Source organism: Clupea harengus, chromosome 7, assembly GCF_900700415.2.
Source record: "Clupea harengus chromosome 7, Ch_v2.0.2, whole genome shotgun sequence".
NCBI classification, from domain to species: domain Eukaryota; kingdom Metazoa; phylum Chordata; class Actinopteri; order Clupeiformes; family Clupeidae; genus Clupea; species Clupea harengus.
In genome coordinates this window covers 12,885,356-12,911,530 of record NC_045158.1, presented here as the reverse complement: position 1 = coordinate 12,911,530, position 26,175 = coordinate 12,885,356, and the positions used below count along the sequence as shown (strand labels likewise).

At 42.2% G+C, this 26,175-nt stretch overlaps 2 protein-coding genes across 2 annotated transcripts in view; both read left to right on the top strand.

Annotated features, from left to right (window-relative positions):
• The window catches only part of cdk7 (cyclin-dependent kinase 7), a 6,088-nt gene extending 4,450 nt beyond the window's left edge, over positions 1-1,638 (top strand). Inside the window, exons 5-8 of the mRNA XM_042708175.1 lie at positions 14-112; positions 488-637; positions 946-1,090; positions 1,371-1,638. Of these exons, the coding sequence (XP_042564109.1) occupies positions 14-112; positions 488-637; positions 946-1,090; positions 1,371-1,399 (423 nt within the window). The 3' untranslated portion in view covers positions 1,400-1,638. The remainder of the gene's footprint in view (positions 1-13; positions 113-487; positions 638-945; positions 1,091-1,370) is intronic.
• Positions 1,639-1,751: 113 nt separating this feature from the next.
• Positions 1,752-26,065, top strand: serinc5 (serine incorporator 5). Its single transcript, XM_012828532.3, has 12 exons — positions 1,752-2,348; positions 6,809-6,976; positions 9,988-10,166; positions 11,242-11,324; positions 14,607-14,700; positions 18,632-18,843; positions 19,787-19,879; positions 20,139-20,265; positions 21,982-22,051; positions 22,254-22,290; positions 22,642-22,792; positions 22,991-26,065. The coding sequence occupies exons 1-12, from the start codon at positions 2,322-2,324 to the stop codon at positions 23,133-23,135; spliced, it is 1,386 nt and encodes a 461-aa protein (XP_012683986.1). The 5' UTR covers positions 1,752-2,321; the 3' UTR covers positions 23,136-26,065.
• The last annotated feature ends 110 nt before the right edge of the window (positions 26,066-26,175 follow it).

The following is a 26,175-nucleotide window of genomic DNA, read 5'->3' as shown; positions in this document are numbered from 1 at the left end:
ATTCTCTCTCCATTCTTGCCTTCAGTTGCCATTCTTGGCAGGAGACTCCGACCTAGATCAACTGACAAAAATATTTGAAGCATTGGGAACACCAACAGAAGAAACGTGGCCGGTACGTTTTTATTTACAGCAGTTGGCTCGCTAAACATGGACACTGGGCAATAAGCGAAGGAAAAGAGGAATTCCAATAATTTACATACACCCTCCAACAAAAACTCTTGACTGGTAGACTCAAAACACCAAAGATACCATACTAGTTTTTTTGCGATTTTGTTTTGTGTTTGACAACACCAAGGACTGTACCAAGGACCTTTGCATGAGCTTTATTTACATGTGCATATTCAAAATACTATTAACAATGAATATGTGGTCTATAAGAAGAATTAGAGATTCAATTATAAGATCATTTACCCTTTTTGAGTAAACTTCAGTACAGTTTGCCATCATTGTACGCTAATCATGCCTTTGTGTTTGTCTGCTTTTAAAGGGGATGACCAACCTCCCTGACTATGTGTCATTTAAGCTATTCCCTGGAACTCCCCTTGAGCATATATTCAGCGCAGCTGGAGATGACCTTCTGGAGCTACTGCAGGGATTATTCACCTTTAACCCCTCTACCCGGCTCACAGCGACACAGGTCAGTATCCCACTGGCCAGGCTTGACATGCAATGATTCTAAGCATTCCTTGCTAATGCCACAAAGTGGCAAGTAACCTCCATAATCCACGTAAAATGTAAGGAATGGTTTCCCAGTGCAGAGGCCTTGTAAAATTCTGGAGGGATAATGAACAAAGCACCTCAGGCTGTTAAACAGGTGTTTATCAGCACTGGTAAATTGCCCCCTATATTTTTCCTGCTTTGCCCAATCCAGTTGAAATGTCAGTAACCTCGTGCCCAGAGATAAACATGAACACTCACTCCCATCCCTCTGTTTGGTCCATGCAGTCTCTTAAGATGAGGTACTTCAGTAACAGGCCGGGACCAACCCCAGGACCTCAGCTTCCACGGCCAAATTGCTCAACAGAAGCCCTCAAGGAGAAGGAGAACCTCGTTATTGGGACTAAAAGGAAACGTGATGCCATATCTGAGGGTTAGTTTACCATTTGTATCACTGCTGTTCTGCAACCTTGTTTGAGGCTGTAACATCTCTTTGTGAGATATTTTAGGTGGCATTATGGGAGACCTATACCGCTATTGCTATTTTGCATTGAGCATTAAACATGTTGTCCAACTGCCTTGTGTATTTTGTTGAGAAGACTAAGTGAACTGCTTATTCTTGATGAAAATCTGTCAAACAAGGCAATCGAGTCATACATGGGTGTGTATTTTGAACCTTGCATAATTACTCTGACTTCACTGTTTTATTTCAGGGACTGTGTCCAAGAAATTGGTATTTTGAGTGAGACTTTTTACTGTCTGAGGCGGAGGTTCATGACATTTCCGCGATTATGTTCCATGGTTTGGTCAGGAATTCAGGAAACTCAACACAAAGGTTTGATGACTGAGCCTGCTAAAAAAAAAAATCTATTCGTCTGCTTGAACGGAATAGTGGCATGTATTTTTGTTTTTCAATGTAATTATTTTATTTTTGTAGATGTTTTGTATGTGCTCTGCATAATTAAATTATGATGAATTTGTCGTGTTTGTTGTTGAGTATTCATTTTACATGTTAATTAAGTCTCAAATTTGCCGTATCATTAAATTGATGGCGCGCTGTTATGGAAAAAAAGGGACGGGTGGGAATCCGGTCAAATCACTTACACACCTACAATTGAACTTAAACACAATACATGTACATCCGCTACACGGCATGCAAATGTCCCTCTTGAAGTGAAATGTTTTTTTACTGCACTTATTTATTTATTAGGTTAACGTTGGTAAAATCATTACAACAAGTGTTCCATCCACAAAATGCCTTAGGTTTGGGGGTTCGGTTTCAGTGGAGAGCCATGACGACAACGGAAGTAACTAGCAAAATGTTGAAAATTAATTTGGATGTCATTTGAAGGCTTGCTTAGGCATCGACCTAAGATTGAGCCAAGGTTCGCACCAATGACTGTTTTACTCTAAGGCAAACAAACAAATACAAAGAAGATTTTAGCAAAATTTCTATACAGCGTCGCCTATCAGCTTCACGGTGGGTCGTATACGCATCACTGCCTTTTGTCTGCCTAGACACTCACCAGACGCACGCTGGTCGAGCTAGTGAGAATAGGTGGAAGTCGGAGCGATACCGCTCTTAATTTTATGAGTGATACATCATCGAATAAAGAGGAATATAACGTCAGTCTTGGGTTGGATTTTCAACTTGAACAGTAATAATGTGCAACCAATGCTGTCTTTCCCAGGTGAGTTGTTATCGTGTTTTATAGTAACGCACTATTAGATTGAACTTGTTAATGTGACATACACGGGAGTCGTTAGCATCGGGATCGGATTTGTGTTCAGTAGCTCCTTAGCTAACATTGTTTTTTTTTATTGTGGGAATAAGATCTGATTAGTCAAGTGAAAAGTCAAGTTTCGTTCAACAATGAAGTCAAGTCAGTCTTTATGTTGTTCTAGAGTGTCAGAATAATCTGTTACAAATGGCCGGGAATGAACGCTATTGTCGAGTTTTTGTTTTGTTTTGGCGATACAAAGAAATAACAACTCCAAACATGTCACGTCGGAAATATTCACTTTCTTTGATACTTGCCTCATTAACCGTCTCTATCATTTCAACAACTGGAATTTTGGCGAGTTGGTTAGTTGCGTAGTTGCCTACACAGCGAGATGGAAGTGAACTGACTACATATTCCTTACTTGAATTCATTTCTTCAGTGTAAGTGTCTAGGTGAGGCTACCATGTAGAGGAAGACCTGTCAGGGCATTGTTTTTGGTTTGGGGTCGATGGCTAGTTTGGACTCAGATTCAGCATAACGCTAGCTGAGTTTTTTTAGAAGTTGCATTCACTTCAGGTGACGACTAAGTAACAACATTATCCTGAACACTAACCATTAGATAATCTACCAGCATGGCACATTTGACAGTATCTATAGATTTTTTGGAATTTTAGGTGGTGACAACAAAACTGACAGTAATGTCATGCCATGCTCCAAGCCATGTACAAAATGGTTATTTATTGTAAAGGAAGTGGTTTTTACAGGTATACTTAGTTAAAAAGCAACACAGCAAGTTAACATTGGTCAATTCCAGTAAAGATGAAGGGAATGAGAGTAGTCCTTTGGTCAATATTGTCCTTGCTACAGTCTCCATATGCTAATTTCTGCTTGAAGTGGGCCTCATTTATAGGCTGAGTTTTTTTATTGTGCATGGTCTGAGGGTGGTCTTTTCATTTCCTTGTAGAATCTGTGAGGCGGTTTGTTTGTATAAGATTAGTGCTGGGAAGAGGAGGGGGAAGATGCCAGCAGCCAAAAGGGATTCAGCGTCTGGATTTCTGTCTCATTAGTGTAGACCTGTCAAAAGTCAGTTGTTGGCCGGCATCTTGGGTAAACGGCATGTCTGACACACATAAACCACCATGGAGTTGCTGACATGGGGAATGTCCCACAGGGATATCCCTATCAACAGAACATGTCCTCTTCAGGTCATTCAGTGTAGACAAAGGGCACTGACAAAAGCAGCTTTAGGTTTAAAGTGTTGTCGTTTTTTTCTGTGATTCCCCCCCCTCTCGTTTAGTCGGTTAGATACTTGAGCAGTTGAGAATTCAAATGTGTCACGTTTTCCGTAAACTCCACACGAATATTTTGTGTAAGGGCCCAGGGTGCTGTCTATTGGATTGCCAGGCCTCACATGCGCTTCCATTATTAGTTGGCAAGGAGGTTGCTCCCAGCAAAGGCATGATGAAATGCCTTGAAATGCACTCTTGGATGTTTTCTTTATGCTGCCCGAGTACACAGTGTTTTGTGGATCTTCCACGAAGGGGAGGGGAGGCATTGTGTCCTTGCTAGGCTATATATTCTCCGTGGCCTGATACTGGAAAGATGGAAAGCTTTTTCCTACAACTCCAACAGCGATTTTCCAAGAGGAGTAGCTTAATTCTCACTGCAGAGTTTCAATGAAGGGACAAAGGATCCTCGCTATTTCAAAGTGTCGCACTGTGAGCAAGAGCTTCACACTAGTATGCAAACTTGTGGAGGTTTGGAGTCGCCAGTTCAACCTAGATATGCTGTCTGAAGGTTCATTTCAACTGTTTTTATAGAAGGTTTCTCTGTTTAAGAGGTTGGTTGAAGCTTGGGGCTGCAGTTTTTTTCCTGATGGTAACCTACTGTTTTGTCTGTTTTTTATTTTCTTACACCTGCATAGAGATTACTCACACCCTCTGAATAGTAATCATCAGGCTCACTTTGTTCTCCCATAAGCATTTCATTCTTCCACAAATATTCAGCAGCCTAGGTTCCTCAAATGTCCAGCGTAGCCATAGTCTCTATTTACTCTAAGACAAAAGGCAACTTCTGTGTACACTTGAAACAGTGAAGTGATACATTTTTTCCACTCTTGTACTATCACCCTGCTAACAGGGCAGTGGTACAACAAAGGAGTCATTGATCAAATTGGAACTGTGGTGTTATTGTCAAGGCTATTTTACTATCCTTGATGTTATGAATGCAGACATTCTGAAGTTAGGCGAACTGTAGTAGGGTAATACTTTAATATAACCATGTTCATTTCCTATGGTTTGAAGTCACAAGAGCTGCTAAAGATGGTTCCATCTTAATGTCCCAACATTAAATGTGGAAAGATCGAAGCATTGCACATTACATTGAAAGGAAGTGCATTGTTGACAGAACAGTGTGAAGGACTTAGTTGCAAACATTCCTTTTCCACTCATCACTAAGTAAAATAAAATAATACAAATCCAGAGATTGACTTCTTCCCTGATTGCTCCTCAAAATAAGGGCATTCCAGCCATTAGCCTATCTGGTCTATGAGTGCTTCTCACAGGTCTCTAATAGCTTAGACTACACTCATGTGAAACCATTGGCCTTTTACTTTTTGTGTGTGTGTGTTTTGCATGTATTTGCCAACTGGTGTGATGACTCATAGTTATCCAGCCGGTAGTGCTGTGAGTCAGTTTGTTTTCAAGCAGTATGCATAGCTCTTTCTCTCAGCTAGACATGCAGTTACACTCGACTATGCAGTCACACACACAGGTTTTCGTTGATTCGAAAGATGCACCCCTGGAAAACACCCCTCGCTATGAAAGATGAGCCAGACCCAGGTAGCCCTAAAGAGGTTTGCAGATCCTGGCCGCAGGAATCCGTGAAACGGGACGAGGAAGTCTCCATCTACACTCTCTGTCTCTCTCATGGATGGGGTTACAGCAGCTAGGTCATTGTTTCGTTGCTGGATGGCCTTTGTGTGTGAAGCAACAAGGCCCTATCGCCTTTCACCAAAGGCCCCAGCTAGCAGCTGGTGGACATGAAAGGGGGGCACTCAACAGGCCAAAAGAGCACTCCTTTTGTGTGGGGGGCTTTGGGCGAGCATCCCTCGCACAGCATGGGAGAGGTCAGCGTGGGGGGTTGGGCATAGCCTGAGGCATAGACATATATAGGTCTATGTCTATGGCCTGAGGGCCTATCTTTATACTCAGGCCACTATGCCACCATGCTGCATTGACCAAAGTGAAGGAGGGCCCTTTTCTCAGGGTGGGTTGGTGGGTAGTCAGTCCTGTGGGCAAGCAGACCAATCGTGGCTATGGCCAACCCCTCCCACGTCCACATTGGGTCCAGCCGCCGCTGTGGCTGGAAGAGGCTGAATTTAGGTGCGCACCGTTTGCTTAGTGGTCCCTTCCCCGCTGTCTTTTTTTGGTCGCATGTGCAGTCAAGTTATTTGCAGTTTGTTCTGTGCACGGAAAAAGCGAAATGCTAAATTGTACAAAGAACCTGAAAGGAAGTTTTCACTATTTGGGTCCAAAACATTCTTTGTTTCACCCTCCTGTATTCCATGTATGCTGGATTAACTTGGTTTGTTTTTGGCTCTTGCTGAAAAAAACAACAAGACGTAGACTTCAAATGAAGAGTGAACAGCATGGATTTCATTCCTCATCCTCTAAATTCTCTCTGTGACTGAAATGTTCCATCCAGACAGCAGATGAACAGATAAAGACATTTCCAGATGCGCTCTCTCAAGGCCACATCAGCTCTGCCTTGTAGAATTGATACAGCCTTAATGCCTGTAATCTCTCTGGATGTGCCTCTCCTCTGCTACTTTACTGCTGCTGACAGGCGGCCATGGAAACAATCCTGCTCCTGCCGTGTCAGCAGCCAATAGGAATTGGTCTGTGGAATGGGTAGAGCTGGTACTTGACCAATAGGAACAGCTTGTGGTTGATCTGCGGTTGTGAGCTCGTTCCTGCTGTATTGAGACTCTTGGTGTTGTGATGTTGGCAAGTGGGCATATAAATACGATATCGTCAACAACAATGAGCATATGTAGGATTCAAGACTTTATTTTTTGTTTATAACAAGCAGGCAATAGGCTGATACTCTTCCACTGTCTTTAGTCTGGCAGCAACACTAGTGTGAAAAAAGTGCACAAAAGACTCAAATACGATATAGTCAGAAACAACAATAAAAATCGTTAGGACACAAAATATGATTACACAAAATGGGCTCATGGGGAATACAGGGTGTCACCCATAATATGCAGTAATGTAGTGTGTTCAAGGGAGCAGAAAGCCCAGTGTGGAATGGTAAAAGAAAAATAGCATATTCTGTGTTTCATTTAACGTCTCTCTGTTGGGTTATCTTTCTTGTGCTGCCTTGTGCCTTGTTCTCATGTTTTATTTATTCATTTTCTCCCTCAGCTGGCCTGCTGTTGTGGCACAGCGGCCTGTTCGCTATGCTGCGGCTGCTGCCCCAAGATAAAGCAGTCCACTGGCACACGCTTCATGTACGCACTGTACTTCATGCTGGTCACCGTCATCTGCGTCGTCATGATGTCACCGACCGTGGAAAAGGAGATGCAGGAACATGTAAGTCTCGCCGATGGCCAACGTCCTTATCGCCGTGTCTGCTTGGCCAAGTTTCAGCTTGCTCTGCTCTGACGCACCCTCTTTACAAACACGTGCCCTAGCCACAACAGTTCGAAAGAAAGAAAAAAATATGGGGATAAACACAAGGGTGTTCTGTGTTTTATATTTTGACTGTGCGAGTAATAAAAGTTCTAAAGGAAGAGGGTAAAACCACAGGAGAATGCCCCAATAAATGCATTTTAAATCACTTCCCTCACCCTTTTGTAGTCTAATAAAGAGAGACTTTCCCACTAATCTCAGACGCCCTTGAAAATAGACAAGCCCCCTCTTTCCTCTAAAATCTATGTTGAATCCCCACCTCATCTCCAGCTATTGAGGGACACAACCCCACAAAAGATATTTTAATTTTGTTAAGGAAACACTAGGAGAAACTAGGCCCCTCAACCCCCCCCCCCCCCCACCACCACCCTTGACAGTAGCAGTAGTTCCTAGGCTGCTGTCCTCTTCCTTGGAAACTGGGAGCACAATGGAATGTTGTCCTGGTGCTATGGGAGAAACATTGTGTGGCGTCGGACTGTCATGTGTGCCCTGGTTTACAGGCTGGTCGTGCCTCTGCTATTGTACTCGGAGGCGGTGTTGACTCCCCTGCTGTTTAAAATTTCACATGAGAACAAGAGACCAGTCAAGTAACAAAGAGCCCCCCCCCCCAGGTCCCGAGAGTGCATATGTACTTAAAACAAGACAAGAGTTAGCAATACCAGTTTCAAGAGAAAGTACAGTGGGGAAAATAAGTATTTGAACCCCTGCCGATTTCGCAAGTTTGGCCACTTGCAAAGAAATGTGTGATCTATAATTGTAATGGTAGGTGTATTTTAACAGTAATAAATAGAATATCAACAAACAAATCCAGAAAACTGCATTTTATAACATTTATGACTTAATTTGCATTTGATGCAGAAAATAAGTATTTTAACCCCCAAGCAAACAGCAAGAATTCTGGCTCCCAATGACCAGTTATGTGCCCAAGAAGCACACAGATTAGTCCTCATTAGGCCTAACAAGGTACACCTGATCTCAACTGGTGACGTGTATAAAAGAAACCTGTCCAAAGAATCATACTTCACACCTTCAACCTCACCACCATGGGCAAGACCAAAGAGTTGACCAAGGACGTCAGAGATAAGATTGTAGACCTGCACAAGGCTGGAATGGGTTACAAAACCATCAGCAAGCATCTTGGTGAGAAGCAGACAACTATTTGTGCGATTATTCGTAAGTGGAAGCAATACCAAACAACTGTCCATCGCTCTAGGTCTGGGGCTCCATGCAAGATATCCCCTCGTGCGGTATCGGTGATCATCCGAAAGGTGCAGAATAACCCCAGAACTACACAGGGGGAGCTTGTGAATGATCTCAAGGCAGCTGGGACCACAGTCACCAAGAAAACCATTGGCAACACACTACGCCGTAATGGTTTGAAGTACTGCAGAACTCGCAAGGTCTCCCTGCTCAAGGAAGCACATGTACAGGGCCGTCTGAAGTTTGCCAATGAACACTTGAATGATTCTAAGGAGGATTGGGAGACAGGATGTGGTCAGATGAGACCAAAATCAAGCTCTTTGGCATCAACTCGACTTGCCGCGTTTGGAGGGGGAAGAATGCTGAATATGACACCATCCCCACCGTCAAGCATGGAGGTGGAAACATTATGCTTTGGGGCTGTTTCTCTGCCAAGGGTACAGGACGACTCCACTGCATCGAGGGGACTATGGATGGGGCCATGTAATGTGGAATATTGGGCTTGAACCTCATTCCCTCATTCCCTCCCATTGAAACGCAACCTTAAGGATTTGGAGAGGATCTGCAAAGAGGAGTGGACCAAAATCCCTCCTGAGATGTGTGTAAACCTGGTGACCAACTACAAGAAAAGTCTGACGTCTGTGCTTGCCAACAAGGGTTATTCCACTAAGTACTAAGTCATGTTTTGCTAGGGGTTCAAATACTTATTTTCTGCATCAAATGCAAATTAAGTCATAAATGTTATAAAATGCAGTTTTCTGGATTTTTTTTGTTGATATTCTGTTTCTCACTGTTAAAATACACCTACTATTACAATTATAGATCACACATTTCTTTGCAAGTGGCCAAACTTGCGAAATCGGCAGGGGTTCAAATACTTATTTTCCCCACTGTACATAGCGTTTCTGTTCTTATTAGAGTTTCTGTTTGGAAAAGAAACCACCTCTTAAAGACATTATAGATGATAATTACTAGAGCACTTTGAGCTGATGTGCAATTTATAGGCCAGACTTTCACCTTTACACAGAGCCTTCAAAGGTGTGTCCATGTTTTCTCTTTTCACATATTTCAGGACGGATCTTGTTGAACATTTTTCCTTACCCCAGGCTGCAATTACTTGTACTGAATGTAACGTACGAGGCCAAGGATGTATCATTGGGTTTTCCACATGGAAAATGCTACACAGCTGAAGCTAAGGGCTCTCTTAGCCAATTCTGTTTGCTCTTCACGAAATAAGATATTAAATATTGGACTTAGGTTGACACCTAATGTCGTGGAGAAGAGTCAAACTTTGAGAGTTGCATTTACTTTATGGTTAAATCGCCCAGGAATAGCTTGCATGGCCTGCTGAGCCAGTGCTATGAGTCATCTGAGTTCACAGACTGTGTGTAGGCCTACTAGAGTTGTTGCACAGCCATCATCTGTCTGTTTTTTTACTGGTTCTCTCAACAGAAATCCACTGCTTTAAACTGTTTGAAATTTATGAATTATAGGTTTTCTGTGTTTTTGTGCTTTTAAAGACAAGAAATATTCCAAGACGTTTATTAGATTTACGATTTGATATTTGGACCTTAACAATAGACATGTGGGCAGGTTTGTAATCCAGTGTTCAGTTAAATTATTTTGACAGTCCACAGCATAAAATGCAAGCTAGGCCACTTGGCTCTCACTCTTCTTCTGCGCTGAACTCCTGCTCTGTCATGCGCCCTCAGATCCCATTCTACAGCGACATGTGTGACAAGCTGAGCGCCGGGGAGAACTGCAAGGACCTGGTGGGCTACTCGGCTGTCTACAAGGTCTGCTTCGGCATGGCTTGCTTCTTTTTCTTCTTCTGCATCTTCACCATACGCGTGCAGTCCAGTACGGACTGCCGGGCGGCCATTCACAACGGGTACGTCTCAGAGTTCTCTGTCACTCTCTGACACACTCACTCACTCACCCACTCTCTCTCTCTCTCTCACTCACACACACACACACACACACACACACACACTTGCATACAAGCACACACTCTCACTCACTTCTCATCATTGAGCTCCCTACCGCACTCTGACACTCTCTCTCTCTCTCTCTCTCTCTCTCTCTCTCACTCTCTCACTCTCTCTTTGTCCATCCACAATGGGTATGTATGTCTGCCTTCTCGCCCAATCTCTCTTTCTCTCCCTCGCTAACTCTCTCAGTCTCTCTCTCCGGCTCACTCTAAGAAACTGTGTTTCTCTCCGTCTCTCTTTTGATTTGATTGTTTTTCCTCTGATTTTTGGGGCTGGTGTCTCTAACCCCCTACCCTATCAAGACATCATGTGTCTCTCTGAACACGTCCAAGGCTTCACTAGTATGCGGGATCACATGTATGCTTTGGCAGGCAGCCTTTTTTTTACCGGCCTGCCCCCCGAACAGCTTTTAGCTGCGAGCGGCTTATCCCACCCCCCTCCGCTGTCTCCCCCTGCTCCTTCGTTCTCCTCCCACACCACTCGCCAATGAATAGATCTATTAATTCCGACAATCTGGCCAAAGGAAGTTGCTGCAGAATGAGTCTTATTCTGCCCCTTACAAATCAAATTTCTTAGCCCCCATAGAGAGCGCTTAAGATCATAATTGGATCCACAATAATTGGATGTTTGTGAGGTATGCAAATATTGCTAACCAGAGGGATGTGTATGGGTGGGTTTTCTATTTCCGAGCGAGCGGGGGTGAGAACATGGTGACACACAAAGAAGCTTGTGCCCGCCATGCTTGTGTACTACGTGTAAATCTACTGAATGTCACTTCTGAAAGCTCTGGGTACATCTGTAAAGTTTTCTCCTCTATATACTTCACCATAACACAATCAGCAGTAACAAACAAGATGGCTGATTTTGTACTCAAAGGCCAACCGAAAGTAGCAACACCCAGATCATGTGTGATGAATCATAGGCACTGTGATAATAATCTGATGTGTTTGGGGCTTTTGTTCCTCCCATATGCAGGTTCTGGTGCTTCAAATTTGTGGCTCTGCTGGCCTGCTGTGCAGGAGGATTCTTTCTTCCAAATCAAGAAACCTTTCTTGAAGGTACAGTTGAACTTTCTCCAATCAGTTCTGTCTTTTCTGCCACATTATCATACCAAAAGATCGAACCTCCCAAACCTATATGGGCCATTCTACCGAATTGGTGCAAAGTGTGGTCCCACAACAAGAAAAACTATTTACAAAACAATTAAGTATTCAGACATAGATATTTACTAAGAACATGTTATGGTCTATTTAAACCCAAGACATTAAATGAGATAGGGATAAGCTAAATATATACAAAATCATCATTTATAGGGTACTTTCTATTGGGAAGTAGCTGTCCCTAACCCTGACATCTAAATTTCAGTTATCAAAAATAACACTTTTTACATTTTTTAGATTTTTTTCAATTATCTAATTTCAAAGATCTTTATGATTAAGTTTAAACAGAACTTGGAAGATTTAGATTTATTGTGGGTTTAATAAAAAAAAAAAAAAAACTATACTCAAAAAATCATGTCCATAGTTTTCATGTCACTACCGAAACACAGGAGTTTTAGTCCGTTGGCTGAGCCTGTTTTTTAGCCACACCCCTGCATTTATAACCAGGCAGTGATACTGCATCCCTGTCCCTCATGGCTGAATGGTAAGTAGCTAGATCCCATACTTTTGATATAAATGTGTTCCAAAGTCTGAAAATCAGTGTGTAACCTTAAGAATTGTCACTACCGAACACCTTTTTTTCTTTAATTAAGTAAACTTTTTGGGGTTTCATGCAAAGTATTATGTTTGTTTGTGTGTACACCTCTTCAAAGATTTGTTTGCTAGCCATGTGCTTGCTAGAATTATTTATTTATGCTCAAATTTAGCTAGAACTGTCACTACGGAAACAGTCACTACGGAAACAGCCACTACCAAAACATATGGTAAAGTTTCGGTAGTGACATGATCGTTTCGGTAGTGACATGATCGTTTCGGTAGTGACAAAATGGAATGGTAAGTAGTTCAATCCCATCATTTTGAAATAAATGTGTTATGTGGACTAAATGGTAAAGATGTAGATAATGCTGATTTCTATCTGAAATTGTTCAGGAGAGAAAGAATCATAAGACAACAAAATGCCAAAAGGAAAAAGTGGAGCAGAGAGGCTGAGAGAATACCGGCAAAGAGTGAGGGATGACCCAGTGAAACACCAAGAATATTTAAGGAAGGAAAGAGAAAGAAATAAGAAACGAAAGGAAGGAAAGTTGAAATGTATCAGTGATTTATCCAACAGGGAGCAAAAGAAGGTCAGAAAATCATGGAGGAAAAGACAGCAAAAGCACAAAACATTTGTGTTTTTAATATTCCCAACCTAAAGCATGGTATGAGTTAAGATTAAGGAATAAGGTTGAGGAAATATGATACAACCTTGCAAACAAAATAGCTACCGAAACAGTGCTGTCACTACCGAAACAGTGCAGTCACTACCGAAACACTGGATGTTTTATAAAAAATAAAGTATATTGAGTTATCAACTAAAATGTTATGATACTGATTGGTTTAATGTATGTTCAATTTCATCAATCATCAACTCTGGAATCAATATGATCAGTATTTTGCATTTTACAAAGAAATATTGCACTTAGATTTTGATGAATTGTATAAATTAAACTTTGAAATTTGGTAAAAATTTCATTTTTATTGATTTCATTGTGAAAACCTTCAAGAAATATTTGTAAAAATACTCTTCAGAGAAGGGAAGGAAACACAATCTGAACAGGTTAATAATAATACGTTTTTACTATAGTTTATTACTATGTTTCGGTAGTGACAATTTTTGGGAGAGGAAAAACATTCCAACACATTCTGAAAATACAATATAAAAATTGACGGTTCATTTACTAGATATGTGTACTTTAGATATGGTACAATATATATACGGACAAAGTTTTGGGAATAAAACATACACATTTTCAAAATATTTCCAACCTGACTTTGCACCAATTCGGTAGAATGGGCCAGATATACATCTATATATTCTAGCCTCTAACCTCAAAGATAAACTACATATACCATGCATTCCAGAAGTCTCTCGGTCTCCTTGCAGATCCAACCTCTCTTCTTTGAAAATGCAAAGAAACAGCACACTGTAGCATTCCTCCGCTACGGTCTCCCTGACTCTGCAGCCGCTGCGCGTGTTAAACAAATGAATGTCTTCTTCAAGGGTTCATGAACTCCTTGGGGCCCGTTTCACGCTGTTGGAGCGCTAGCCGCTCAGCGGGAGAGGAGATTTGGGCCTGGCCCGGTCCTTGCCGGCTTGGCCCGGGGAAAAGCAAGAGGCGCTGGTCCCTTTGCTGTCATCAGGCTCTCCATCTGCTGTCCTTGTGGAATCCATGTGTTTTTTGTTTGCTTGTCTTTGGTGGCAAACTTTGAGACCGATTTATAGCAAACTTAATTATTCGAAAAACATTTTCAAAGTGTTGCATTTTGCCGTCTCGTACGGTTTACGTTAGCACCTAGCCAAACAATAGAGGATACTCATCCACAACAGATTAGTTGTTTGTGAAGTGATTATTATTGATGTGCAAGCAGGCTGTAGAGAGTTGAAGATGAAGAAGGCACAACAAAGTCCAGGCCACCTTGCCAACAGGGAGAAATGTGCGAGCAGTGAGAGACCATGCAGAGAGCTGTTCCCTCTAATCTAGTTTGTCAGAGATTGCTGTAACTCAGTTAAGCATGGTGATGTTCAGGGGCTGATTCTTCCTGGCAATCTTGCATTCACAGTGTAGCAAGCAGCAATATTTCTTTTAAATATGATAACAATACAGCCTTGAGCATGGCAAATGATGAACGTCAGCTAATAAAAAGTTGTTCAGTGTTACAAAGGCGCAGTCCTGGAAGCTGTGTGTGCTCTCAAAAATGATTGGCTGTTCCAAGATGGAGGACTGCAACCTTAAGTTCAACTGAAGTATTAATTTATAACCAGGTCAATGTGCTTCTAGTTGCACAGTGTCACCCTGTGTATGTTCGATAGATTTTTAATTTTAATTTTGTTCACCATTCACCTCTGCAATACTAACAAAGTAATAACTTGAAATGTAGTTTTTTGGTGAGCTTACTAAAGTATTCTGGTACCACTGTTCTAATAAACTAGATTTGGCCCTGAATCGAATTGCAGCAATCTTACCACAAAATTCCATTTTGGAATTCTGGCAGCAGAACTGCCTGGCTGGGTTCTATGAGTTTTCAAGATTGGACCTATAAGCACTCTTTCTGGAGAATGCCACTCACTAACTCCCTCTCCCCCTTTCCCTCTCTCCCCCTCTCCCTCCTCCTCTCCCTCTCTCTCTCTGGATTCAGTGTGGCGCTACGTGGGGGCAGTCGGAGGCTTTTTCTTCCTCCTCATCCAGCTCATGCTCCTGGTGGAGTTCGCCCATCGCTGGAACCAAAACTGGTAATGATCCATTTATTACTTCTGCTTGATTAAACCCAGTACATCCAAAGCACGCAGAAACATGTCCTTGCATCCACCAGAGGTTCCATCTGCTATAGCCAGCGTGGGAGACATAGATAAATACAAATCAGTCATGGTGAATATATCAATTACAGGTAGACAGCAGCCCTATAGACCCACATGAAGCCATTTCCCTGAACTCTTTCACAGCGACTGTTGTGAAATGGAAGCAAAACAACTCTGCAGTCTGCACAACTGGAATCCATTAAGCATTGGAAGGGAAGATGTACTGTAGTATTAACGGCTCATAATTTCCACTGTATGTCTCCCAGGGTGGTCCACAGCCTAAACATTAAAAACGCTTAAGCAGAGCCAGGGCCCCTTATGCTACAGATATGATGGAAGCAAAATTACAACCCATTACTTTCAAGGGGTAATGACAGCAAGGCGTAATTTAAACATCTGACAGGATGAAATACAACAGGATATAGATGTTTGGGAAAGATAACTGTAAACAGATAATGACTTCAGAGTTTATCTCGCTGTCCTAAATTTAGAAGCATCTAGACACATTGTTTCTGGACCATCAGTGGGTGTGTTACGTCTGGCCAGTCTCCAGTCTCGGTTAGCTTCGTGACCCATCCGATTAGTTTAGCACTGACTTGGTGTCTCAAAGTTGCGGACAATGAATGAGGGAATGCTGTGCTGCAGCCGTCCTTCATAACCTCTCATCATCATCATCTCATCTGAGGACACATGGGCCTCCTAGTGTGACGTAGCCAGTGAATAAGCCTCACTCTCTGACACCTTAAGAGACAAAGCAAGGCAAGTTAATTCATACAGTACATTTCATACACAGAGACAATTCGGTGTGCTTAACATAAATATAAGCAAAAGGAACATGCAAAGGAAAAATGAAGACAAAGTGCTTAAGAGTATAAAACAATAAAAGGTACAAATATTAAAAATAATTAATACAAAGTACACAGTACATAATTTAAAGATAAGTAATATAATGGCATTTTAAGTGTATATATACATACATACACACACACGCACTGGCTATAGCAACAAACGCTAGCACCCATGGGTTTTAGCCTCCTTGCTAGCACGCCTGCCTCCTATTCTCGAGGTTGTGAGTTCGAGTCTTGGCTTGTCTGTGTGTTTCCTACCAGATTGCATCATATGATCAGGGTCAACCTGTAGCTCTCAAAATTATTTGTTTACCTGCGCTGTTCAAGAATATAAATTGTTCCGTCTCAAAAAAGAAAAGAAAAGGAAAACCAATTATCCGCCTTGTTTCCCTTTCCAGGTTTAGGTCCAAAATTGCCATGCCAACCTGTGTATATATTTACTCTTCTTTACTCTCTCTGACTGTGTATTTTTTACTGTATTAACAATATTTGACTTTGGACTTTCCAACATTTCATATGTGCAGTTAGAATTGTTTTTTTGCTTTCTGTGAGCTGGTGGCCTATCTGCTGTAGTGCTGTGGTTGTACTGTCACTCTGTGCCAGGGGTAATACACAACCTCTGGGGGAAAATAAAGAGTGTAGGGTAGGGGTAGGTGAACTGGGGATGGGGAGTGGAGCTTTGCAGTCACTGCAAGCCCTCAGACAGGATGCACGTGGTGGGGCTAAATGTGTGTACAGAGCCCCCCTCACACACTCACACACAAACACTAACCCCCAGGCTCTGAGGGCAAAATGGAGAACAAAACAGCTAAACAATGGGGAGGAACTGAAAGAAGAGCCCAAGATGAAAGGAAGTGCATTTGTGAAGCCTTCCTGTAGTACTGTGTATTTGTGTGTGGCAGGGAGCTTGTGAGTTTGTGTGCAAGGCTAGGTCAGCCAAGCTGCAGATGTAGTTTGTTGTTTGTGTGTGTGTGTGTGAGTGTGAGTGTGTGTGTGCACATGTGTGTAGGACTGGATCAATTCCTGCCTGTTTTCTGTGTCTTTGTGTGGGACTGGGCCAACAACTATATGCCTTTGTGAATAAGTGTGTGTGTTTGAGAGAGAGGGGGAAAGCGAGGGAGAGAGCGCACGCGACCAGATGGCCCATTTGGAAGTGGCACAGACATTGTGCCGAGGGGGCCTTGTTGACACCAGTGGACGGTCAGGGCGGGTTTAGTGTGTGGTGGGCGAGCACACTGTCTCTCTCTCCCACACACACACACACTGTCACGCACACACACACACACACACACACACACACACACACACACGCCTCCGGCACAATGACCTCACTCACCACACGCCCTGCTTTAGAGCACATCCATACATCCTCCCAATTGGTAACTGACCCTTCTTCATTTCAAACATGGGTCAAGCTATTGCCTAACTCAAGTGCTGATTCAATTAGTATTTTCCCAGACCAGGTCTACAAGTTTGAACGGGGCTTTGTATGCCAGTTCAGTGGGCTTTATAATGTGATTTTTGGTGCTGTCAAAATGAACATTTATTTGAAAAAGGCAATTAAAACAGCTGCCTGGGTTTTGCTATTATTTCTTTTAATGCATATGTAATGGTTCAAATATCAGGGGGCATTTAACGTACACACACAGAGGTTATTTGAATTCATAAGCTTGCAAGTTTATTGAGTTCTTCAATTTACAACTAACCCAACGGCTGCACACCACGTTGTAATTACAGACCGTCTGACCTAGTCGCTAGCTCCCTCCAAAGTATCTCTATTCCCAAAAGTCACCTCTCTCTCCTTCTCTTCTCACGTCATCTCAAACCCCCTTTCAAAATAAAAGTCCCTTCACACTTGGCGTGCTACACATATAATATGCCTTTCAAGCTGACCGTGCTTGACGGTGTTATTGGAAATCTGTAGTTCACAGGAGATAATCTGTGTTCAGTTAAAAAGAAGCTATTAAACAATAGTATTTGAATTTAAATATACTGATTCTACATGATTTCAGTGAATCTACATTTAAATATCCATTATTGCAAACTTACGTTTTTAGAAGAAAGAAAGTGATTAATCACAGCAAATTGTGTGATTTGAAAGTAGTTTTTTTTAAGGATGTTTGTGAGCTTGGTACTGAATCCCACCTTTGGACTACTGTGACTGGATTCTGTGCAAAGTAGTTCATTGATCTAAAGAGAGGATAACTCAATACAACTCATAGAGTCGAGAGGAGCATTGGTTTTGTGATGTCATTGTTTATGTGGTTTTAGACCGATAACATGGGAGATTGCGTCTACCACAATAGTGCACTTCCTCTCCCTGTTTGTTTCCAGTAATCCAGTCATTTGCTGAAATACTCCCAGTACATGGAGTACATAGTTGCACAATGGACAAGTTCCTCACACAGGCTTGTATTGCTTGTACTGGCAGTGTTAAACATTGAGAATGCCGTGTAAAGCTGGCACGAACTGTGTTAACACGTTCCTTGTAGCAATTACGTTATTCTTTCTGTATAAGTCCTGATCATTTTCTATGCATATTTAGTTGAATACAATTTATTCTGATAACCTGGTGTAAGGTTCACACACAAATATGCAGACATCATCAATGAGATTAGTTTCTCAATGAATTAATCATCGCTCATAGTTTCTTAGACTTTCTTAGACCTCAGTGCTGTTGTCTCTCACTCTCTCTCTCGACCTTTCTTCTCCTCCTCTCTTCCCTCCCCGAGGAAGTCAAGTCTGAAGCACAACAGGCTGGTTGCACAAGATGCACTTCCAGACCAGCTGCTCATGTGGCCCTTTGACAGGCAGCGATGGTTAAAAACTGTAGTTTTTGTGTGGTGTGTTCTAGTGAAGTGAGGATTACGAAGTGATTAGGGTCAGGACATTTAGTTTTGAACATCATTTTGTCTTTGCGGGTATGAAAAGCCTTAGAAGCTTTCCACGCAATAAATAATAATAAATAATAAGGAAAAAAGCCCTCAACTCATTGTCTGCCTCTTCCTCCTCCTCAGGACGTCGGGGGTGAAGTACAACAAGCTGTGGTACGCGGCGCTGGCCCTGGTCACGCTGCTGCTCTTCACGGTGGCGGTGGCCGCCCTGGTCTTCATGGCCCTCTTCTACACGCACTCAGAGGCCTGCTACCTCAACAAGATCTTCCTGGGCATCAACGGCTCCCTCTGCCTCCTCGTCTCCCTGCTGGCCATCTCGCCCTGCATCCAGTCCAGTGAGTCTTCCCCTACCCTCTACTTCACTCTGTCTTCGCCTGCTAGCACACGTCAGGCTTGTGTGTGTTCTCTCCGCCACCAAAGAGCCTGGAGTTGGAGCGTGTGTTTTTGCGACGAGCAGCCTTAAAGAGCAGCGGAGGCTCCGAACAGATGAGAGTCCTGAAGGCCACAGCACAATGGATGGACAATGGAGATTGATTAAAGCAACACTGTGCAACCGTTTGGCCCTTTTTGTGCATGTGTTTCTAGGCCACTACTTTTTGTATCATATTCAAATTCATGTGGTTTGTATATGGTCATGGGAAGGATGGATGAACTCACCAGTCTTTACCACTAGCCACCCAGGCGGTGCACTATGTGGTTCTGTGGTGTGGGACGGAACCCCTACCTTCACAGCATGACATTGCTAACTCCGCAACAAAGTCTTTGCTTGCTTTTTAGGTAGCAATCTTGCTAGTTTTAGACTAAAACTCCATAATATTGCTTTAAGGCACACACTAGAACTTACAAAAAATCATCGGCAAAGCCTAACCCAATATTTGGCCATAGTTCTGTGTGGTTGACAAGGGGTGACTGATCCCGGCGGTGAGATCAGTCAGTGGCCTCATTGGTATTTTAGACCCCCTGCCCCATATAGAATATTAACAGTTTTGACTGCTCAGAATGTCTGACATGTGAATTGGATACTCTATAGTGCCACAGCAGAAAGTTTTAAATCAAGTTCACTTTTGAATCAGCAACCTGTTTCTAGGCCACTAGGACAGTGTTCACAATGCCTCCTACAGCTGAGCCATAGCATGTGTGTGTGGAGGCCAAACTGACCAGTGTGCAGGTGATGGGCTGTGTACATCTGTGTGTGTGTTTGTTGTGTTCGTGTTCAATCATTGGGAGCCCTCAACCTGTGTTGTAATAAAATGTCTCTCTCTCTCTCTCTCTCTGCAGTTCAGCCCATGTCTGGCCTGTTGCAGCCTGGTGTTATCAGTGTGTATGTCATGTACCTGACCTTCTCGGCCCTCTCCAGCAAACCCATTGAAAGTGAGTGGTTTCTGTGTGAGTGAGTGTGTGTGTGTATTTGCATGTCCACGTGTATGTTTGCACAAGTGTGTGTTTATGAGTGTGTAAGTGTGCATGTGTGTGAAATACTTGCTCTCACATTTATCAGAGCCAAGCCTTGGGTGAAGCCCTCATTAACTGAGCCCAGCAGTGGCACCCAGAGTTCATTTTAATTGCTCCCACATTCGGGCAAGCCTCTTCCCTCTCATTAAATGTGTGTGTGTGTGTGTCTGTCTTGCAGTGGTGGAGGAGAACGGCGTCAACGTCACCGTCTGCGTCTTCCCCTACAGCTCGGGCGATGAGAGTGGTAAGAGGATAGCCACAGGAGTGGGCACCGTCATCCTCTTCTGCTGCATCTTGTACTCATGGTACGTGTGGAATAGGGTGACCTTAGTGTTAAAGGCTGCTGCTGATTATGCCTATTCACTTTTGCTTTCCTTCTCTTCTCCTCTTCTCTCATGCGCACTCACTCTCTCTCTCACTTACTCACACACTCACACTCACTCTCACACACACACACAAACACACACTCACACACACAAACACGCTCTGTCTTTATCTTCTGGGAGTCCTTTGTCTTTTCAAGAGACTAAACCAAGTCATTTTCAATTTGCAAGTTTCTCCTGCCTGGTCACGTTTTTCCACATCGGAACATAAACATGCAATTTAGCCAGGGACGGCACGGAGGGACGGCACGGGGTGTTATTTTCGACATAAAAGCAGGTAGTGCTGCCATGGTTGAGCGGAGCAGGAGGAGGAGGAGGAAGAGGCGAGGAAGATTAAAGCCTTCTTCGCTTGGCTCCCACAGTGTGGAAGGGTGTATTCACATATGTTTCACATTAGGAGCCGCCTTGTCAGCCGAGGCTCTCCCCTTGCTTGCCGGTGGTTTATTTCTGTAACTTTACTCTGTATTTACCCAGATCCGTTTGTTACTGCGGGAAAGAGAGCATTGTGGAGCCGCCATTTTGAAGGTTGCATGGTCGAGGCTCCCAGATGCACAATCCCACTCTGTCATACGCATGACTCACACACAAGAAGGGGCCAAGCTGATTGAGTTTAAAAAGCTGATTGGGCTGCGGCTTTCTCAAGGAAGGTTTCCTGGGCAACTTATTGTATCAAAAACAGCAGGAGAATGCAGCCCATTTTGTTTGGATCCGAAGACGTGCCTCTGAGACTTCCAGTAATTGCTGTGTGTATGTGTGAGATGAAAGGCACTTAAGTGATAGGGGTGTGCCAGCTTTTTCTCCTCTGCTATTTCCGTCCTGTTCAACACAGCATTAGGGATGGAACTTATTGACTTCATGTCACTCATGTCTCATGGAAGCGGGAAATCGGTGGTAATCTCACTCAGGATAATGAAGCATTTAAGAGACTAGATAGAATAGTTCCAGTGGAGGAGAGGAAGGAGGAAAAGACCACGAGCTGCAGAGTATGCCATGGCAACCGGACCGAAACAGGCAGACCATAATATACTGTCTTACTTCTTTAAAATGATCTTATAATGAGGCTATCAGCAGGCTATCTTAGTCCAATGTTGTTTGTCGCAATCCTAAGAAGGCGCCCTGTAGACCATTAACCTAATGTCACTGCTCACCACTGCTGACATGGAGTCAGTATTCAGTTAATGATGTGAATAAGTTGGTACATGCTGCAGGTTTCATTACTTTGTTTTTTTCTTATTTAAGCCGTTCCATTTTGTCTACGAAAGCGCCTTAGTATAAGTGTTGGCATGCCGTCTGTGCCGTCATAGGAACTTTCTCTGGATTTCACAGCTGTTGTGTGGTTGTCCTTCTAGCCAGTCGGCAAACACCCTGGCACAGGTGCTATCTCGGAGTGTTCCCTGATAAGAGGGGAATTACTGTTAGCTTCTGTACCACTCTCTATGGTTTCTGTTTTCTTATTTACCTCTTATCTCTTCGCCCACCTTCTTTTCAGTTTGGGTACATGCAGTTGGGGGTTGGTTGATACTGAAGTCTGTTGAATGCATTTAGATTTAGCATTTAACTGTTTGTTGACCTCTTTATCTCTCTCCCCCCCCCCCTCCCTCTCTCTCTCTCTCTTTCTCTCTCTCTCTCTCTGAGCAGCTTGACTTCAACCACCAGAAGGAGCTCCACAGCTCTGCGGGTGTACAGGCCCTCTGTTCAAGAGAATGAGGTAATTGAACACCTCTGACACTGAATCCACCCACAAGGCTTGACCCCCAGTGCCCCGTAATATAATTGAATAACAACATGGTAGTTAATTAAGTTATTGTGAACATTCTGAGGTGACGTGGTGTTTACACAGTGATAGTGATTTTGGACTGGACATGTTACTCAGGCTCTTTGGTGTCTTTGCCTTCCACTTTCCCTCACAGAGAGCTCGCTGTTGTTTCTGCTGGGGGGACGACTCAGGTAAGTGGATTTCTGTGAATAACAAACTGACCTACACTGATGGCTCTATCCTAATACGATTAAGCCCACTTTAACTGATGTGATTATTTTCAGTTACTTCTGCTGAGTAGTAATTAACTTGATCGGATGATTTATCACTATCATGTAATTACTCCACTTTTTACTTTCATTACATTTGCGACAGGTAAATAAATAACTGTTCGCACAGAGCCTCATGTACACTCCTCTAGTGCTTCCAGTGACACCTGGTGGTTGTAGGCCTCCGTAGCGGCAGTATTTTCCTCCCCGCTTGTTCACCCCTCCACGTGTGCGTGTTGACTAAATTGCGGCTGCGGCGCTTCTGTTTTTCAGATGAGTTTGAGGAGGAGGAGAAGAAGACCGGAGGGGGTCAGGACGTCATGTACGACGAGAGGGACGGCACCATCTACAGCTACGCCTACTTCCACTTCGTCTTCTTCCTGGGCTCCCTCTACGTCATGATGACCGTCACAAACTGGTTCCAGTGAGTCCCACATTGAGACGCACTACGCTATATGAGCCTGTCTCATAGCAGCGGCACTGCTGTGATGCACTGACATAACACAACAAAGCACTAACACTGATTGCCAGTACACATTGTGTTGTATTGTTTGTTTGTCTGTTTGTTTGGTGAGTAGTTGTGTGAAGTCTTGAGATGTTTGTTTTGCTCTCGTGCCCACAGTTACGACAACGCCAAGATTGAGAAGCTGCTGGACGGGAGCTGGTCTGTCTTCTGGATTAAGATGGCCTCCAGCTGGGTCTGCCTCCTGCTCTACATGGGGACCCTGGTGGCCCCCATGCTCTGTCCAAAGAGGTTTGAGGCTTAAAACCAGCAACCCCCCCACCCTACTGTCCCCTACCCAAGGTGGCACACACAAACTCACACACACACACACAGACTCACCACCTCAGTAGTTTGAGTTTTGTTATTGCTGTTGGGTTTTTATCTTTTTTTTTATTGTGTTTACAAAATGAGTTGCTTTCATTCAATATTTTTTTTTCTCTGTATATGTGTCAAGGGAAAGCTATTGATGCCTTAAAGCCCCCTTTGATCTGTTTTATTTTTTTTAGTTTGTTTGTTTTCTGTGTCTTTATAAATCATGGAGTTTTGTTACTGTTGCGTTCATCGTGGTCACAGTGAACACCTTGACCATTTGTCAGTCAGAAATGTATATAAAAGTCTGTTTTATTTTAATTAAGAACAAATACCCGGATTCCATTCCAAGAAACATTTTGCTCAGGCTCATAAAGCACCTGTAAGTGTCTTGCTTGTTACATTGCATCCTCTTTGTTAGATTAAGTATTCTATGCAATTAAAGTAGGCTATTGTTGCGTTTTTATTTCTTTTTTGGCTTGTCTCAAAATTCTCATTTCTGTGCATTGTTCACAGAGCTTATTCTTGTTTTCCTCTTTAAGACTCAGTTGGACACCAGGAAAATACGCTTTGTAATTACACAGAAGTTTTCCAAATATGTCACATATTGACCTAAGATCTATGTAAATATAAATGTAAATCACAGGGCCAATGTGTCTTGTTTTCTTTTGTTCTAGTTTTACATTTTTTTTATTATCAGGACAGAAGAAATCAATTTTTGTCAGTAATTGTTGTTGGGTCAGGAAAGAGGCATGTCGTGTCGTGGGAAAGCTTAATCTCAGGATATGAGGTTTTGGAAACTGAATTTAAAGAAGATTTAGCTGGTTTAAAGGACATGGAGCGAAGTTCAGGTTTGTTACAATACAGCTTTTAGAGTCCAAATATGATGTTTTCATTATTGGTGAAGATGCATCATCTTAACCGAATCACCTCTGATTATACCATCATCTAGACGCATGGTGACTTCTCAGCATTCATGCCAAATACTGGATGCAGCCCTCTAAATGCATTCAAGATCTCAGTCTTTAGAAGGATAGGAACGTGCCAAAGCTAGAACCTAAGGGGTTAAATTGAGTCATGTCCAGGCTAATGCAGAGCATTGCTGACTCATACGGTAACAGAAGCTACTAAGAAACAGCAATGGAACAATGGAATTGTATAGGTATTAAAAACTATTTCTATTTAATAATCAGTTTCGTTGCAATCAGAAGTGCTTCTTACCAGCCCATGTTTAGTAAGTTTGTCTTTGTTTTCCCTTTAATTACCATTCAAAGATGTCAAAAAAGATGTTTTTGATCAAATGTTGATCTTCCATACTAGAGGAGCTTTCTCACATTCAATTTTGTAATTCTATCTGATTGTCATTCAAGACGTCCTGATGATCACATCATAGATTAGACGGTGAGCTATTGTTACAGTATATGTCATATTTAGATACTAATAAAAACTCTTTGTACAGTCAGTTTCTCAGATCCAAAACCAGCAGTTGCAATTACACTTTCCATCTTTCCATCTTATGGACATGATAATAATGCACTTTTTTTCTATCTTTCATACTGGCATTTTACAATTATAGAAATCAGATGTATTCCTGATGCTTAGTCTGCAGCTGTATTAAGGCACATGTAGCATGTTTTCTACGAACTAACATTACTGGTTAGTATGGCAACCTCTGTATGGCCATCTGTCACAGTCTAACACAGATACAGAAACTGGAAACTTTTATCCTGTGTTTTTTTAACGTCTTTTTTTTTTACTTTAACAAACTTATTTAACATAGAGGAAAGCGTCAGAGATGTATAATATAGACTAATTGATTAGCATTTAAATTAAAGCTTAATTTGAAGTCTTGCAATAATGTGCAATTCTTTATACAGAACATCAGTTCTGAGGGTCACATGTCTGAAGCTAATAAAAGAGTATGCTAGTTCCATCCCTTTAATAATCTCTGTGGGTTGGTTTCATTTGCGGTGGGTATGACTGGACTACTTGTTTGCTTTTTGCCTTTGAAGATGAGACAATAGTAAGATGTGGGGAAAAAATGATCTAATTCACCTTGAAGGCTCCTAATCTTGTCTAACCTCATTTGACATCATGATGATAGATGTGTCACTGTGTAAGGGAATGACATTTTCCAGCGGCTTCAGATTACAAATTTTAACACTGTATATTTCTTTTCCTCTTATATCAACAGTCAAAGTTCCCCCAGTCTAATGAGGATTATTAATCAGCTGCCATAGATTTAGGTTTGACACTAAAACCACCTACTATTCATTATTATACCCAATGAGAGTTGTGAACTGACATGTTGCTCACCATTGTTTTTGTAATGCTGATAAGTATGTGTTTTTCCTGGTTTCTGTGTTTACTTTCATTGTGTGTCTCAAGTAAATGTTTCTAGGTCAAATTCTTGAAAAAGAACATACCAACTGTATTCTAAAGGAAACCACTAGGGGTGCTAAAACTGCACAATCAATCGAGAGGGTATCAATTTGTTATGCGTGTACATTTTATATGTGCATCGGAATGGAACATGGTTGTTTTGTGTCAAAGGCATCATCGTTGTTATCCAGTTGTGAAATGACAAAAAAACTAACCTACAAATTATAGATAGGTTTAAAAGTACAAAAGCTATTTGTGTTCATGTTTTAGATCATATTGTTGTTATTATTGTTTTTAAAATAATTTTCTTATACAAATAAATGAGTATTGGTAGTGAAATACCATCTGTGTGAGTTAAGAGTGAGGTGCTGAGAAGTGTGGCTGAGACCATCTGTACTGCCATGAATGAGCCTTACATCATGAAGTACAAACTCCTATCCTGCTTTGAAATCAGTTTTTCAGTTGTCTTTTTAATGATTAAATATAAAATCTAAATGTAAATCTGATGTGTCTTTTGTGTTTGTTTTTTTCTTTGTTATGGACCTATTAAAATGTGTTTTTCTATAAGTCTCTATAATATTGGCTTAATTAGTGCCATGTCAGGATTTCTG

Coding starts and splice junctions, on each gene's coding strand:
- serinc5 (XM_012828532.3), top strand. CDS start 2,322: ATGTGCAACCAATGCTGTCTTTCCCAG. Junction 10,167..11,241: donor CGGGCGGCCATTCACAACGG/GTACGTCTCAGA, acceptor TCCCATATGCAG/GTTCTGGTGCTTCAAATTTG. Junction 19,880..20,138: donor CTCCAGCAAACCCATTGAAA/GTGAGTGGTTTC, acceptor TCTGTCTTGCAG/TGGTGGAGGAGAACGGCGTC.